Here is a 15,692-nt window from a genome sequence, read left to right as displayed (position 1 = left end):
ACGCTGTCTTAGGTAACTATCGGGAACATACAGACCAATGCTCCGGATAATTTCAGGATTATCGATCACACCGCGCAACAAATCGATAAAAATGCGTAATCAAATACACATTCCTTCTAGTCTCTAAACTATTGTAGCCAAGTACATCCTGGAGACTCTATTTTTGATATATGACGTTCTTGAAAGGAGTGAGTGACATGTGCCGTCCGAGAACACTGCTCGTTCAAAAGGGCTAAGTGGTTAAGAGCCGATGGCGACAGATGAAGTTGACTTGCAGTCAAGTGTGCGGGAAATTGACACCGGTTGCTACAACCTGCTAGTTTGTTTCTACATACATATTATTAGGATGATAAGCGGGTTATAGTCAAAAAGGGGTGCATCAATTTTTACTTAAAAAACATTAACAAAAAAGACTTTATTATTGAAAAAAAATTATTGACAGTTTGTACAGCATCAGAATCATGTTCTACACAACCAGGTGATCTGGAGGCCCCGTAAAACAATTGCTGAATTATATTTTATACTTTAAATAATATCCGAATGCACGAATATTCAAGGCGCCCTGGGTTTGGATACAATCACAACAGCTGATGGAGCCAAACCTAAAACAAAATTTTGCTCTGTTTAGATATTCAATACATATTTCAATTTGATTAAACAATAATGAATACATTTCTGGATTTTTTAAGCAAATAAATTTATAGAAAAAGACGACTGGTACTGGACTTTGTTCACAAATCTGGGTTTCTCCACGTAGAAGTTATTTAATTGATATCTCAACACAGATGAAGAAGAATATGGAATAAGAAGTCTGGAAGTCTAGCGTGTGAACGAAGGTGTTCATTGAAGCAAAATACAAATTCCAAAAACTGAGTAGTGTGGTTCAGAATCATGGATAAAATGGTGAATGTTCCACGTGTATAAAGCGATCACTTAGACCAGTCTTATAACAGTGGGGATCGTAAGCTCTATAAATACCCAGACTTATATTCTTGTTCATCTATATTGAGATGTCAGTATATAAATAATGTTACTCAATTTTTTGTAACTAATACACATATCATCAATCTCGTGACGCTTCATGAGATATGACAAATCATAAGCCCTGTAAATACCAAGACTTCTATATTGTTGAAATATTCTTATTTTTATCAATTCACAGCAGGGAATGCTGAATCTGATATTCCTCCTGCATGATAATATTTGATTTGAGAAACATACCTAGCGATTCCAGAGGCTTCTCGTAATCCTCATCCTCAAACACCCTGCGCGGGAAGGTGGTCATCAGTAAAAATGGCTGGTCCTTCATCTCGTTGATCTCCAAGTACAGTCTCACGGCGTTGAGCTGCTCCCGAACGCCGAAGGTTTGCGTCAACGCTCGGCCGTCGGGCAGGCGGATCTGCAGCCGCGCCGAGGTGGGCGCGGGGGTGGGGGCGGCTGGAGCCGCAGGGGGCGGGGCCGCAGCCACAGGGGGCGGGGCTACCTCGTCAGGGCTCTTGCCCAGAGCGGCTAGTCTGGAAACCGAGACACAAATATCAGCAAATAATAATTTACAATCTCACACATCGCCCCTTCGCATCAAAACTGTATAATCTCAAAACTTACTTTTACAGGAGAGCGTTTTAAAGGTTTAACACGCAATACTTTTGATAATAATGATATTTTCAACACTTATTTTTTGCTAGTTACATTATCTCTCCTTCAACTAAAGGATAAAATTATATATTAATTTTTTTATATAGTAGCCGAAATGTAGGTCAGAAAAATAATCATTTTCAGTTTCAATACTTTTCTAGATAAAATGTTGCTTAATTTTTACGATTTAATTTGAACATAAATACTTGATTTATTAAATTTACGAAATAAAATTATACTTTCCGCAGCTAAACAATAATATTTCACAAAACATTTATTTCTTTCAGTAAAATTATGAAATTATTATACTAAATTTGGACTAAAACTTTGCAACAAAGCGAGCGTTTGTTGAACTACGCTATTTTGTCAATATTTATGAGAAGCATACTGGTGATACGAAAAATTTCCGCATATTAACTCAATTTTGAATATTTTTGGAAATTGTACACTTTTAATAGGCGACATCATGAGACACCTCAGGATGTCCCTCACATGTTAATGCTTTGCCTCCGTTTCAGTTTTCAAAGATAACAGCTGAAGGCGCATTGCAGGAGCTTGGGTAAGGACCTATCCGTTATCGGATTCATGAGGAAAAATAGTGAAGGACATTGGTACCATAAACCAAGCTAGGACACAAAATGCCTAACCCTCTTCTGACGGAACGGAAGTCCGCCTTCTCCTGACGAGTTTTTCGCCCACACTAAATTATTAGATGATCATACTAGATAGTATTTCTAGCGTAGTAACCCCAATAATTATAAATCGCTCACTCCTTTCAAGAACGTCATAAATCAAAAATCGACAATTTTCAGTTGTGCATGTTTCCGGAATGCTCAAAAAATGTACTATATCCCAGCAAAAGACGCATATTTTTAACTTAATATTTACCCGTTAAATGGCAGAAAGTGTTGTTTTGCATTTTGAAGAAAAGGTATTTTTTGATTATTTTTTTAAATATACTAAATATTTTTTAAATGAAGAAAAAACCTTCAGGTTTTACCTAAAAAGATCTGTTGCACAGTAAAAAGTTTAATAAGTGGCTTGATATTTATTTTTAATAAATTGTATTATATTTTTAAACTTTAAAAACGTTCTCCTGAAAAATCAAGTTTTTTGATTTATGACGTTCTTGAAAGGAGTGAGTGAAATATACTTTAAGAAACAAAAAGAAGAATAGCGGCAATAAGAAAGTTGGATATCCATACTCGTATTAGGTGTGCACACCGAGAATAAAATATATTTTCTCCAGCAAATTTTAATTTTACTGGGTGTAGAAATATAATCATACAAAAATAACTCTACATCTACTGCTATTACTACAATCACGCCGTTTCTCCACAGGTAGGCAGAGAGGAGGGAACGCCACTCTTTTCTGTCCTGAAATACACTCCTCGCCTCCTTTACATCCATACATCTAGTCATACATGCCTTCCGATTACGCAGACTTTTGACACCACCGGATTTTAGGTTCTGATTGATCTGATTGTGCTTCTTTTTCTTTTTTGCCAGTCCTCGTCATATATTTTCTTAGTCATTCTCTTGTTACCCATTCGCTCTACATGTCCATACCACCTTAAAGAACTCTTCCTAATCTTTTCAATTATCCCTTGTTCAGCCTTACATTCCTTTCTTATATCTTCGTTTTTAATTCTGTCATACAATGATATTCCACACACTCGTCTGAGTGAGCGCATTTCAACAGCGTTCGCTCTGCTTTCATCCTTCTTTTGCCAGTTCCGTGTTTCGCTTCCATACATCAGTGTCGGTACCAGCACTCTGTTGTGAACTGTCAGATTGGCTACTATGGACATTATTTTTTGCAATCACTTTGTTCAAAGCACCATTTATTCTATTCCCTGCATAGTTATGCAGATAATAATGAAGAGTTCTACATAATTTATCCAAACCTATTTTTAGCAATACAATAAAAAATATATTCAGAAGCAGTGACCTCCTGGCTTCCTTATCCGCTTGGATCTGTTGGCGCACTTTGTCACGAGCCGTCTGGTCGTCCAGCTTGTCTCTCCGTCGCTGCTCCACGATCTTCTGCATCTCCTGCTCCTGCAGCCGCTGCTTGGCGTCCTGCATGTCCTTGCCCGACTTTATCCTAATTCGCTCCCTCTCCAACTGCTCAGACTGAAAATTAAAAAATGCACGTCATGCATTACAATATTTTAACGTGTACTTAGAATATTTTGCCTAAACTGCATTACTGATATGAGCAGATAAGGGACAAAGACGAAGATGAATGTGTAAATATTTTCAAGATTCTTCTTCTTCTTCTTCTTATTCATGAGCCCTCTGTCCTCCAATGCTGGATAAAGAAAGGGAATAAGTAGAGGTGTTCCTAGTATATCAGTCACAGATACAAATACTATGATACGTCGAGAGATCATTATATAATTAAAATGTAACATAATGTTTCGAAGCTAACCGCTTCTTGATAAAGAAAACGGTAGACATTATAATTAAATTACAATAAAATATTTATAGTGATTTTAAAACAAAGTTACATTTTAATTATAAAATAGAAAATCACAAAGTTAGTGCTTCAAATATAAATTATAGATCATTATATCATGATACTTGTATGGAGCTGTAATACGTACAATATATTAGCCGCTAGCCACTAGTCAAATCTCACAAATCTGTTTCAAACTAATATAACCAGGGATAACATTGTCACTCATAAAACATAAAAGTAATTTTAGCTTAATATTTTGTAATATGTACTGGCCATTTCTATTTGAGTTTTGCCACGCGATCCATGATATCCTCTATTTGAAGAACTTACTTTTAAAGATTGAAGTATAGTAAATAGACATGAAACCATTATTACTTAATTATTTTTATTTTAGAATATATTTTCTTAGTCTGTATTCCCAGAAATTCCTGGATATCTTTCCATTTCTTTATACATACTTCTATTTTAGTGTATAGAATTGTTATTATTAAAATAATTTATTGTACAATTTTAATAGCTCCGTTTTTATGAGAATTTACCTCAAGGGCGCTTAAACATATATACACGCTGAATTTGACCCCACAACGGGTTCTATGGTGACAAAATCTAGCATTTTGGTACAATTTTTTTTAAGACATTATAAATATTTTTAAAATAGTGCCAATTCGCAATTTTCAGCAATTTTGTAATGAATTTTCATTGTGAATTTTGTAAAATTTTGTGAAGTTCGGAACAGGTTTATTAATTTTACATTGATTCATATGAGAAAAAATATCTAGTGTTATAAACAATTTAACGGAACAAATCAAGTTAATAACTTGAGGTTCTCTTATGTGTGACATAGGCTGGAAAGCGAGCAATAATAATTATGATTAAGACAAACCTTTTCCTTATCTTCTCTCTCTTTCCTCTTTTCCTTCATCCTTTCTTCCAATTTTACTAACATTTCCTTCTTCTCCTCTTCCGTGAGAGGTTTCTTCTCTTCCGTCGACTCGCAGAAGTTACTGTGGCCGGATTTGGCTGCGTGGAATTCTACTTCAGTTTGACTGCGGAACAGTTTGCCACAATCCTCGCACTTGATGGACTTGGCAACGTCTTCAGCTCCCGAGCTGGTCGCCTGCTGAGCGGAACTCGTCGTGGGCTCCGAAGGACTCGGGACAGATTGAGCGGCGGAAGCTGTCGACGGTACCGGATCCGGCTCCCCGGCGTGCGCCAGGAGCCATTCCATAGCCGGCTCTACTCCTTTATTACTAGTCACAGCCAGAGCTCTCTCGCTACAAGTCAAAATAACGAATAACCTATTAGTTTCACTAGCGCAATATAACGCGACCAAATTTATATGAAGTAAAACTTACGCTTTTTCCCTCGAGAACCCCATCTCAATTAAGGTTTCCACTTCTTGCGTCATCACTTATATGCTAATTTATAAGATTCGGCCGGTATAAAAATCGAAAAACACGACTAATCACAAATTTACAATATACAAATTGACATAAGCAAAAGAAGTATTAATGTTTGACATAGATAAAAATCTATGACAGCTGTATGCCGGTATATGGAATAAACTTATATTTTAAAAAACGGGGCAAGTTGAACAAATTTATAAAATTCTCCTCGTTCTATTACCGTAAGGCTACGTTCAGACTACAAATTCGAATTCCACTTGCCTTTGTATGCCGATTTCAGAGCAGTACTAAGTGTAGAGAAATTGATGCTTTATTAACTGTAAAAAAATTATCACGCTTGTCACTCCCAGCAATAAGTTTACAAATTAAAATGGTAAAAAAAAAATACTTGGAAATAAAATCACTACCAAAAGTTTATTATAAATAACGATATCATCCTTGCAAATAATATAATTTTATAAGTAAGACCGTCAGAAAGATATAAAGATATTTATTTGAAAAACATAAAGTAAAACAGAAACCAGCTATCACAAAACTGACCAAATAACGGAAATTATTATATTTAATTATCTTTATTGATATGTAACTGTAATTATAGGGTATGCGGTAATTTGGAAATTTACATGGCTCACGACTAAGCTAAGTGATAAAATAGTATTACAGTGTATAAAGTTATCAGTTAATAACAGCAGTAGTGGGATTCAGCTAGTTCGCACCGGTTCGCTAGAACTGGTACCTAAATTTTTTTAGAGTTCGCCGAACCTGTCCTTAACCCTTTGTTGTCACACAATATTCCGATTGAGATCATGTATCGGACCACGCTCGGTTTACTTGGTCCGCCACGTTGTAAAAATATTTGAACCTCACGAAGAGAAAAAAAAATTTCACGTTATTTTTTTATAAATATTATGTATAAAAATACCGTGAAAGATTTCACGTGCGCTTCAATAACAAAAAATGCATTTTATGCTTATTACTGTTAAAAACCAAACATTGTTATTTTCAAAGTTATCCATTTTAATAATATCAATAAGTTTTAGAATAAAATGGTAAGTTTTTAATAGTCGTACGTTCAATGTATAGATAATCGCCGTAGACATGTTCGAAGCGATATTTATTGATGATGGAAATCTAGTATGTTTATAAATACTTAAGTACGTGAGCTTAATTTTTATTTTTACCATATTTTAATGTAGGTATTAATCAATTCCTTTTTATTATTACCTTGACATATTATCATATCACTCGCTTATTCTATATATTTTCGGTAAGGTCGATTACCTCGGTCAAATAATATAATTCTTCTTCTTCTTCTTCTTCTTATTGTAGGCCTTACGGCCTGTTTTTAAGAGGGATTAGCTTCCTGCGACGTCGATTCCCAGCTATCGGCCCATCTCTTTGGTGGTCTGCCCGGGAGTCGTCTACCATGGGGTTGGCCGTACAATGCGATGTGGGGGAGTCTGGATGGTTCCATTCTCCTCACATGCGCATACCATTGTCTTCTTCGTTGCCTTCCCCACCTAACGACATCTTCGATCTCGCATATTTCCCTGATCTTGGCATTTCTCAGTCTATCTCGAAGACTCTTGCCTGTTATGCTTCTCAGAGTCTTCATTTCTGACACTCTAAGCGTGTTTTTTGTGGCAGCGGTGTCTGCTCTACTTTCGATTCCATACGTCATGATGGGTCGGACACAAGTTTTGTATATCTTGATCTTGCTGCCGATCTTCATCTCAGGGTTTTTCCATATAGCATTTTTCAGGCATCCTGAGATGGCTGCAGCTTTGTTCACTTGCCCCATCACTTCGCATCGCAGATCCTTAGATAATATAATTAACATAGTTTATCCAACAATATATTACATACTTATTAATAAATAAAATATAATGAGTGTCTGCCTTTGCCTCTTCTGCCCAATGGCGTCCTCTCATAGATTTTTTTCTTTTTCATAAAAAGACGAAAAAAGTTTTACAAAAAATACAAATAATAATTATTCATCGTGATCCATATAAATTTTTAGTTATATTACACTGAAAATAATCTTTCAGTCGGTGTTTTTCTTTCACCGACCAAATATATATGTTTATTCTTTTAAATTTTCCGCAAATGCAGAATATTTTACCTGATAATTTTGTCCGAAGGTATACGACGTGTTAATTAAAACTTTCAATTATTATTTTAGGTCATTGCAGGTGTGCGTAATTATAAATATTTTTCAATGCGTAACGGATAAACATTAATACCGAAGTTTCGATTAACCAGAATTAAAATAATTTCGATAATGACGTATTTATTTGTAAAACATATGAATATGTATACATATTTGATAAACCTTGAGCTATATTGATACTCAATTTGATACTAAATAGTACTTCATTAAGGAAAGCACAAAAACATAAAAAAAAACAGTCATTTTAAAGTATGTGTTATATTTGGGGGATGTTTTCAATGCTAAACCAACTCGAAAGAACTCTTTCAAAGGTTAAGGATTTTTCCAGCTTCTATTGTTTTAAGTCTAAAACTGTGGAAGCCATTTATCATAATATTTTATATATTATATTTATTATATATATATTATATTATAGGCGTCCGCCTCCGTAGTGTAATGGTCAGCACGCTCGGCTACCGTTCTGGAGGTCCTGGGTTCGATTCCCAGGGGGGGTAAAATAAATAAAAGTGATTTTTTAACTGTAATATTTATTTAATATTACCCTGGACTGGTACCTGAAGCGGAGGGCTGATCACCTTTCCTTCATGTCTATACGATCAAGATAACACTGCGTTTATATGAAGCAGTGCCCTATGCACCATTTGGTGCGGATAAGGGTTTTAAATAATAAAATTTAAAATATGTTAGCATTTTTGAACTCCTTAAATGATTTTTATAAATTAATGCTTTTATAGTTATTAAATAGGGAAATTGATTAGATTTCAGCTTCTAATTAATTATTGGCATCTTAAAAAAAGAAGAAAAATAATATATGGAAGTCTGGATATTTACAGGGCTTACGACCTGTCATAGGCCGGTTTAAGTGATCACTTTACACACGTGTAACATTCACCAATTCGACCCATTATTGACAACTATCCTACTCAAATTCTTAGAAGTTCTATATATATATGAACCAACTTTGAATTTTTTTCTTGAATCACTACAGACATTTGGACACACTCAAATTTTTTAAATATATTATATTTTGCATTTCTCTCCTCGGCTTAGATAACAGAAATGTTATGAGTAAATAATGACTTTGAGAGTGTAAAGGCGAAAGGGTTAATATTAAAATAGCTTCTCCCCTACGCAAGTTTTCAAAAATTCAATAAGGAATTCTTTTAGTTCGTTGTTAAGAACTTTTTTTTTGTTGCTTTTGTTTACATTCCTTCAAAATTATACGTTTCGGTTTCATTATGCTCCCTTACGGATCCAGTGAATCATAGATTTATGATCCATGAATCTATGATTGACTGCCATCAGGGCAGACGAACCTTTTTAGAAATTATTTTAAACATCTCAATATAGATGTAGAAAAATATGGAAGTCTGGTTTATGTAAGTGATGACGTGTAACATTCATCAAATCTACCCATGATTGACAACCACGCTACTCAAATTCTTGAAACTTCTAGATTTAGGTATTGATCGAACTTGAATCACAGTGTTCGAGAGTCACTAGAGACATCTATGGTGAGATGAGGAAAGCTCTTATTAGGTAGAAACTCTTTCATTTGTATTTGAGGTCCGAATCCTGGATTATATTCACATACTTACTTGAGAAACGCTAGAAAACATCATTTAATTTTATTTAAGCTTATAATTTGACCAGTTAATTTATTTACAGCATTTTGAGTGTGTCCAAATAACAAATCTGGAATATTATTAATTACTCTTAAATGGAAATAATCCAGATTTGTGAACAAGTATTAGGACACACTCGAAATGTTGTATTTTTTTTAGAAATCTACAAAATACCCTCTTAACCCCAATGTTACTTCCTATGTTCAAAAGGCTTTTCTACGAAAACATTCGAAGAAGGGCGGGAGGGAGGAAAAGGGGAAAAGGGAAAGATCAAATACAAGTAAATACAAATAAAACATGAAAGGTTAAAATATCAAATATAAAATACTTGACCTAAAAATTGAAATATATTGTACTACGTGTTCGTTTGTATATCTATTTTATTTATACAAGTATATATCACTAATAAAAGTGAACAAATCTAAAATACTGGCCTCAAGGGTAATTCGTTGGGTTTTTGAAGTGGTTAATTTGTCAGTCCGTAATGGGAACACCTGTGCGCTCGAGTGTGTGTGTCCGGCCGGCGGGGACGGGGCGGGGCGGGCAGCGCGGCGGGGTGCAGGGCGGCGGGTGGCAGGGTGCAGGGCGGCAGGGCGGCAGTCCGTCAGCAGCGGCGCTACGGAGCGCGCGTGTCCAGCCGCATGCCCGCCCGCGCCCCCCGCATGGAGCTCCTGCCCGGCGCCCGCCACGGGACCGCCTCGCTGCAGCTCACGCCGCTGTGGGAGCGGGTCGTGCGCACCCAGCGCCTGCCGGCCGAGGTGGACCTGCAGGAGGTGCTGGCGGCCCTGCGCCACCGCCTGCGCGACCCCGAGCGAGAGGTGCGCCAGCACGCCCTGCGCGTCCTCGCGGACCTGGTGCCCGTGCTGAGGTCCTCCCTGGACTCCCTGCTCCCCCCGCTCCTGCCGGACTTGCTCGCCAACCTCGGCCATCCCGCGCCCGCAGTCCGCAAGGGAGCTCTGGACGCTCTGAGAATTTACATATCCCACAGCGAAAATAAAGACTATGTCATATCAGAAATCTGCACCAAATGCCTCGAAAAAAACTCCATCAATGACAAACTCCAAGAAGATGTCACTATGGGAGTCATTCTCGCGCTTCCCTCCCTCCTTCAGCCCTCGTTAGGGTTCCTTGGTAACTCTTCGGACGCCATAATCTCGGTTATTAAAGCGCTATCTTCTAAACTGTTTCAAGTTTTGTACCAAGAAGTCGCGATGAGATCTCTCATCAAACTGAAGGAGTTGATCGGGAAAAAAACATTCGAAGAACACATCGAAAGCCTAGATCCGAGTGTTAGTGAAAATTTCAATATGTTGTGCGAGGTATATAATTTACCTTCTTTACCCGGTAATGATTCAAAATCGAGTAACACTAATATTAAATCTACGGCGGAGGATATCCAATCGAATGATGAAAAATCGGAAGAAATGTTCATTTCCGGACAACCGGAAGTATTATTAAATGCTCAACATAACGATAGCAAAAACCATTCTACTTTAACCGTAGACATGGATGATTCCGAAAGTCTTCCGAACGGAAAAATTATTCTAGAGACGGAATTTACCTTTGATTCGGATACGGCGATTACGATGACCATTCTCGAAGAAGAAGAGAATGGAACAAATGCGAATAACGAGAGCGAGGAAGAATCGTACGATTTTACAAAGTACAATAAAAGTTTAGTGAAAGTACTAACGGATAGCGAGATCGAAGAATACGAGGAAGTTAGGCGCACTCCGAGAAGAGTGAGGTTCGGGGGTGAAATTGTAAAAATGCGGACCCCCGATAGTGATACCATACAGAACAGTGACGCGGATGACACCACTGAAGAATATTCCAAAAGCTCACCTACTCCTGAGACATCCAGTAGTTCGGAGATTCACAGCGATAAGTCGAAGAATAACGAAGAGTCCAGAACTGCAGAATCGAATCGTGATGGAACCCTGAGAAAGTCACGAATTTACAGAAGTATGATTCCACTACCAGTTGAGCCAAAAACGACTCTACCAAAACATAGAAAGTATGGAAAAAACGAGCTTCTAAGTCCGAGTAAGAAAAGAAAGTCAAAATCTTTGAACGATCTTTCAATGTATTGCAAGCAACATTTTGGTGTTTCGACAAAGTCTAAACTCGGAGAAAATAAGCCTAATGACAACGGTAATGACGACAGTTTAAAAATTTCCGTGGAAAAACATGACGACGTTTTAAACGCATATCGCGACCAGCAAGCAGAGGCTCTGCGCCTTCAGAGAAGTTCCCTCGTATCTCCTCCGAGGTACAATGAGAAGTTCTCTATACAGCCTCTGGGAGAGATATCATATTCTCACGACGACTACATGTCGGGCCAGTCAGGATCCGGTTCCACCGGTTCTGGATCCAGTAGCGACAATGCCTTGGAAGACACGATGGAAGAACTGAACGTGTTTGATGATGACATCTTTAAAGATCTCTACAAAATGGTAAGCAATCAAAAATACTTTCACAATAATTTGCCGTCATAATGTGAGTAATGTGTAACACATGCGTACACAATACACACAAAAAAACTTGTACCGACGCCGACGCCGATGTCGAGGTGACGTGTTAAACGATTCTATAAATTATTGCGCATAAAATATGTATGGTGAAATCTACCTATGTAATAACCAAAATCCAAATCGATACCGGCATTACTATTTCAAAAATCGTTTTCCTTATGATAAAAGTGATATCAATAGCATAAATACTGTTTTGTTCGATTTCCTAAAATTTTTCATCAATTCCAAATTATTTTTTTTCGAAAAACTATTGACAAATTTAAAGTTGATAAAAATTGAGATGGGTATTTTTTTAAGACTAAGAATTAAACTATGTGAAAGCACTTTTTTACTTATTGGCACATGTCACTTTATTATAGATGAATTAAAAAAGCCAAACATGTTTTTACAACCTAACAATAATTGACAACCACACTACTCAAATTCTTGGAAGTTCTATATATATGAACCAATTTAGAAACCCTGTTCATGAATCACTAGAACTTCACTAGGGACATCTATTGGTGAGATGTAAAGAAGCTTTTTACTAAGCAGAAACTCTTATATTAGTATGTGAGATCCGAATCCTGGATTATAATCACACACATGAGAAACGCCAGAAAATACCATTTTCATTTCCATTATTAAGCCTATAATTTGACCAGATAATTCATTTACAACATTTTGAGTGTGTCCAAATACTTGTTCACAAAATCTGGATTATCTCCAATTACAGGAGTTACTTTCATATATGGAAATGAAAATGGTATTTTCTGGCGTTTCTCATGTGTGTGATTATAATCCAGGATTCGGATCTCACATACTAATATAAGAGTTTCTGCTTAGTAAAAAGCTTCTTTACATCTCACCAATAGATATCTCTAGTGAAGTTCTAGTGATTCATGAACAGGGTTTCTAAATTGGTTCATATATATAGAACTTCCAAGAATTTGAGTAGTGTGGTTGTCAATAATGGGTGGAATTGGTGAATGTTACACGTGTGTAAAGTGATCACCTAACAATAATATTACATAAGAATTGTAAATGTGAGAAATCAATTAATATAAATTTATGATCGCACATTTGAGGTCCTTATTAAATCTGGACACTAACAATACCGACAAGACAACCGAAAACATATCTATGTACAGGTACAAAATCACAAGTAGGAATTATGTTGTTATAGAGTGGTCATCAAGCCACAAGCCTCTGACGTTACGTCCACGACAACACCACGGTACCAAAATTCAACTAAAAAATCACAGGTCATTCAAAAAATCATGAAACTATTTTCAACGTCATTTTCGTAGTGCAGTAGAACCTCGATATAACGGACCTCTATTTAAGGAACTTCGGATATAACAGACAAAATACCCGGTCAATAAATATTATACGCATTTTCGTAATTTTAGAGATTTAATTATAAAAAACAGGAAAATTTAAAACAGCAAATAAAACTTGATTCCTTTTTCAAATCAGGATTACAGAAAGCAAGCGCATCGATACCAAACAGCAACGTCACTTTACGATGAGTGTCCGAAGACATTAATTATAATTTGTTTGTGTTTTGTATCGTTTATTTTATTTAAATACAGTGTTCATATTTTTAAAAAGGTTTTTTTATAAGTTTATTTTCAACCTTTTTTATATGTCCGCCTCCGTAGTGCAATGGTCAGCACGCTCGGCTACCGTTTTGGAGGTCTCCGGTTCGATTCCCAGGAGGGGGTCAAATAAAAAATTTAAGAGATTTTTTCACATTAATATTTATTAAATAGTATCCTGGACTGGTACCTGAAGCGGAGGGCTGATCACCTTTCCTTCATGTGTTAACGATCAAGATAACGCTGCGTTTATATTGGCAGTGCCCTATACACCATCGGTGTGGATAAGGGTTTAAAAAATATATAACGGATTTTCGGTTTTAACGGACACCTCCTCCCCATGATCAGTCTGTCATATTGAGGTTTTACTGTACACGCAATTGATTAAAAATCGTATGACGTGTTGTGATGGATTAACTCAATTTTAATTTCGCGATGTTTTGTATTGTTTCCATTTCCTACCCCTATAATAATATTTTGAGTCAGTCCTACATCAACAGGTTGGTGGAGGACATCCATCGACAAGCTGGTGTCCTCCCCCTCACCCCATACTATTGACAGTTATTGTTATTGTCACGTGATATCATCATCATAACTTCTAAGGGTTCATTTTTTTTTAATTTCTTTATAAATCTTTTGTCTGCGCCATTCATGATACACACATTTACATATTTCATAATATTTTTGTTTTTGTTTTTTAGGGTTCATCAAAACTAGACGCCAGAATATATTTATTTTATTAAAAAATATATTTCCGAATACTTACTGATAGTAAAATTGATTCAAACATATCGATCTTTCTCAACAAAAAACATCACAAGATTTATTATTTATTTATTTTATTTCTTCGGGAATCGTACAGATTTACAAATAAAAAAATTATATATTAAACAATAGTTACATTAACAATAATAAACATTACATTGCATTAACAAATAGTTACGTTAAAAAAAGCCAATTTATGTTATTGTATAAAACTATTAAAAAACATTCAGAGATTTAAAAAAAGGGTATGGTATAAAATAATAGATTTAGCGGGAAGGAGAAGGAATATATAATATATCAAGAAACTTACTACAATTTTTACTGTCTGTAGTTAAAAATCTTATCTTTATTCATACAGTTTCCATACAATAATCCAAAGTACACAGGGCACAGCCGGGTAAAAACACTAGTAACTTGCATAAAATATACTAAAATAAAAATATAAATACAAATATAGGATTTTTTCAAAACTTTATATTCATTTATTCAATTTTAATGCCTACACCTATCGGTATAGTTTCTCTTTTCAAATTAATTTCATAGCAACAACAACAAAAAAGTCATAGAATTTCTTTACAGGATAAGCTCGAAAAAAGTAATCATTATCGAAAACCTTCAGGATAAAACGGAAACTGAAATGAATACATGAAACCGTTTTTCAAATCAAAGTCTAGGAAAAACGATTAAAGAGCGTGACGCCAATGTTTTTCGAAAGACGACATCCCAAATTTGGTGGATTTCTTTCCGAGGCGTGCCAAAGTGTTAATTATTTTATGGGTATAACAGATTTCAATTCTGACCTCAAGTTTGCGAAATGGGGAACAGGGTTAATTTAATATTTTTAAAATAAAATAATTTTTCAAATCAAAGGCTAGGAAAAACGATTAAAGAGCGTGACGCCAATGTTTTTCGAAAGACGACATCCCAAATTTGGTGGATTTCTTTCCGAGGCGTGCCAAAGTGTTAATTATTTTATGGGTATAACAGATTTCAATTCTGACCTCAAGTTTGCGAAATGGGGAACAGGGTTAATTTAATATTTTTTAAATAAAATAACAACTTCATATGTACATGGTTTTTCCGCAATAATTTTATATGACCAGCAACCAGTTTTCGTCATAACCGACATTATTGATGGTTACGGCAACACCCGGTCGCTAGTCAAATAAAATTTATGTTGTAACAACTACAGTCGTTATTTTATTCTATAAAATGCAGTTCCACTAAGAAGTGTCAGTACAAAACTTTAAAAAAATATATATTTTTCGAACAAGAAATTAATGTTTTTCCAACATTTAGAATAAATTTCGCTGGAAAAAAATATCTAAATATTTCAGTTAGAATTCTATCGGTTTTCTTATATGTAATAAAAATTTATTTTGGTAATTGAAAAGTCCCCATTTTTAAATAAAAAAATGGTATTTAATTCATCATTAATAACTAGTTATGTGTACAATTTTTTTTTTAGTTTATACGTGTTTTATTCTTTATAAATCTCCAGTGGACTTTTAAT

At 35.6% G+C, this 15,692-nt stretch overlaps 2 protein-coding genes across 2 annotated transcripts in view; one reads left to right on the top strand and one right to left on the bottom strand.

The window, feature by feature from the left end:
• Nucleotides 1-383: 383 nt before the first annotated feature.
• LOC148305943 (UBX domain-containing protein 1) lies at nt 384-5,609 on the bottom strand. The gene is made up of 5 exons (XM_088265834.1): nt 5,455-5,609; nt 4,983-5,373; nt 3,587-3,771; nt 1,222-1,514; nt 384-602 (listed from the first exon to the last, which is right to left on the bottom strand). Exons 1-5 carry the CDS (start codon nt 5,505-5,507, stop codon nt 553-555), a joined length of 972 nt encoding a protein of 323 aa, XP_088121960.1. The 5' UTR covers nt 5,508-5,609; the 3' UTR covers nt 384-552.
• A 4,332-nt stretch (nt 5,610-9,941) lies between these two features.
• LOC148305942 (uncharacterized) overlaps nt 9,942-15,692 on the top strand; it is a 52,793-nt gene continuing 47,042 nt past the window's right edge. The window contains exon 1 of the mRNA XM_088265800.1: nt 9,942-11,756. Coding sequence (XP_088121926.1) covers nt 9,942-11,756 — 1,815 coding nt within the window. The remainder of the gene's footprint in view (nt 11,757-15,692) is intronic.

The sequence above is a fragment of the Brachycentrus maculatus genome, unplaced genomic scaffold (assembly GCF_059751285.1).
Source record: "Brachycentrus maculatus isolate JH-2025_06_01 unplaced genomic scaffold, ASM5975128v1 h1tg000258l, whole genome shotgun sequence".
NCBI classification, from domain to species: domain Eukaryota; kingdom Metazoa; phylum Arthropoda; class Insecta; order Trichoptera; family Brachycentridae; genus Brachycentrus; species Brachycentrus maculatus.
This window is presented reverse-complemented; position numbering and strand designations above follow the sequence as displayed.

What these genes read in the sequence shown, in the direction of transcription:
- LOC148305943 (XM_088265834.1), bottom strand. Translation starts at nt 5,507, where the DNA reads ATGACGCAAGAAGTGGAAACCTTAATTGAGATGGGGTTCTCGAGGGAA. An exon ending in GCGGATAAGGAAGCCAGGAG is followed by an intron (nt 1,515 to 3,586) that starts GTCACTGCTTCT and finishes CTCGGTTTCCAG; the next exon opens with ACTAGCCGCTCTGGGCAAGA. An exon ending in GAAGCCTCTGGAATCGCTAG is followed by an intron (nt 603 to 1,221) that starts GTATGTTTCTCA and finishes ATTTTGTTTTAG; the next exon opens with GTTTGGCTCCATCAGCTGTT.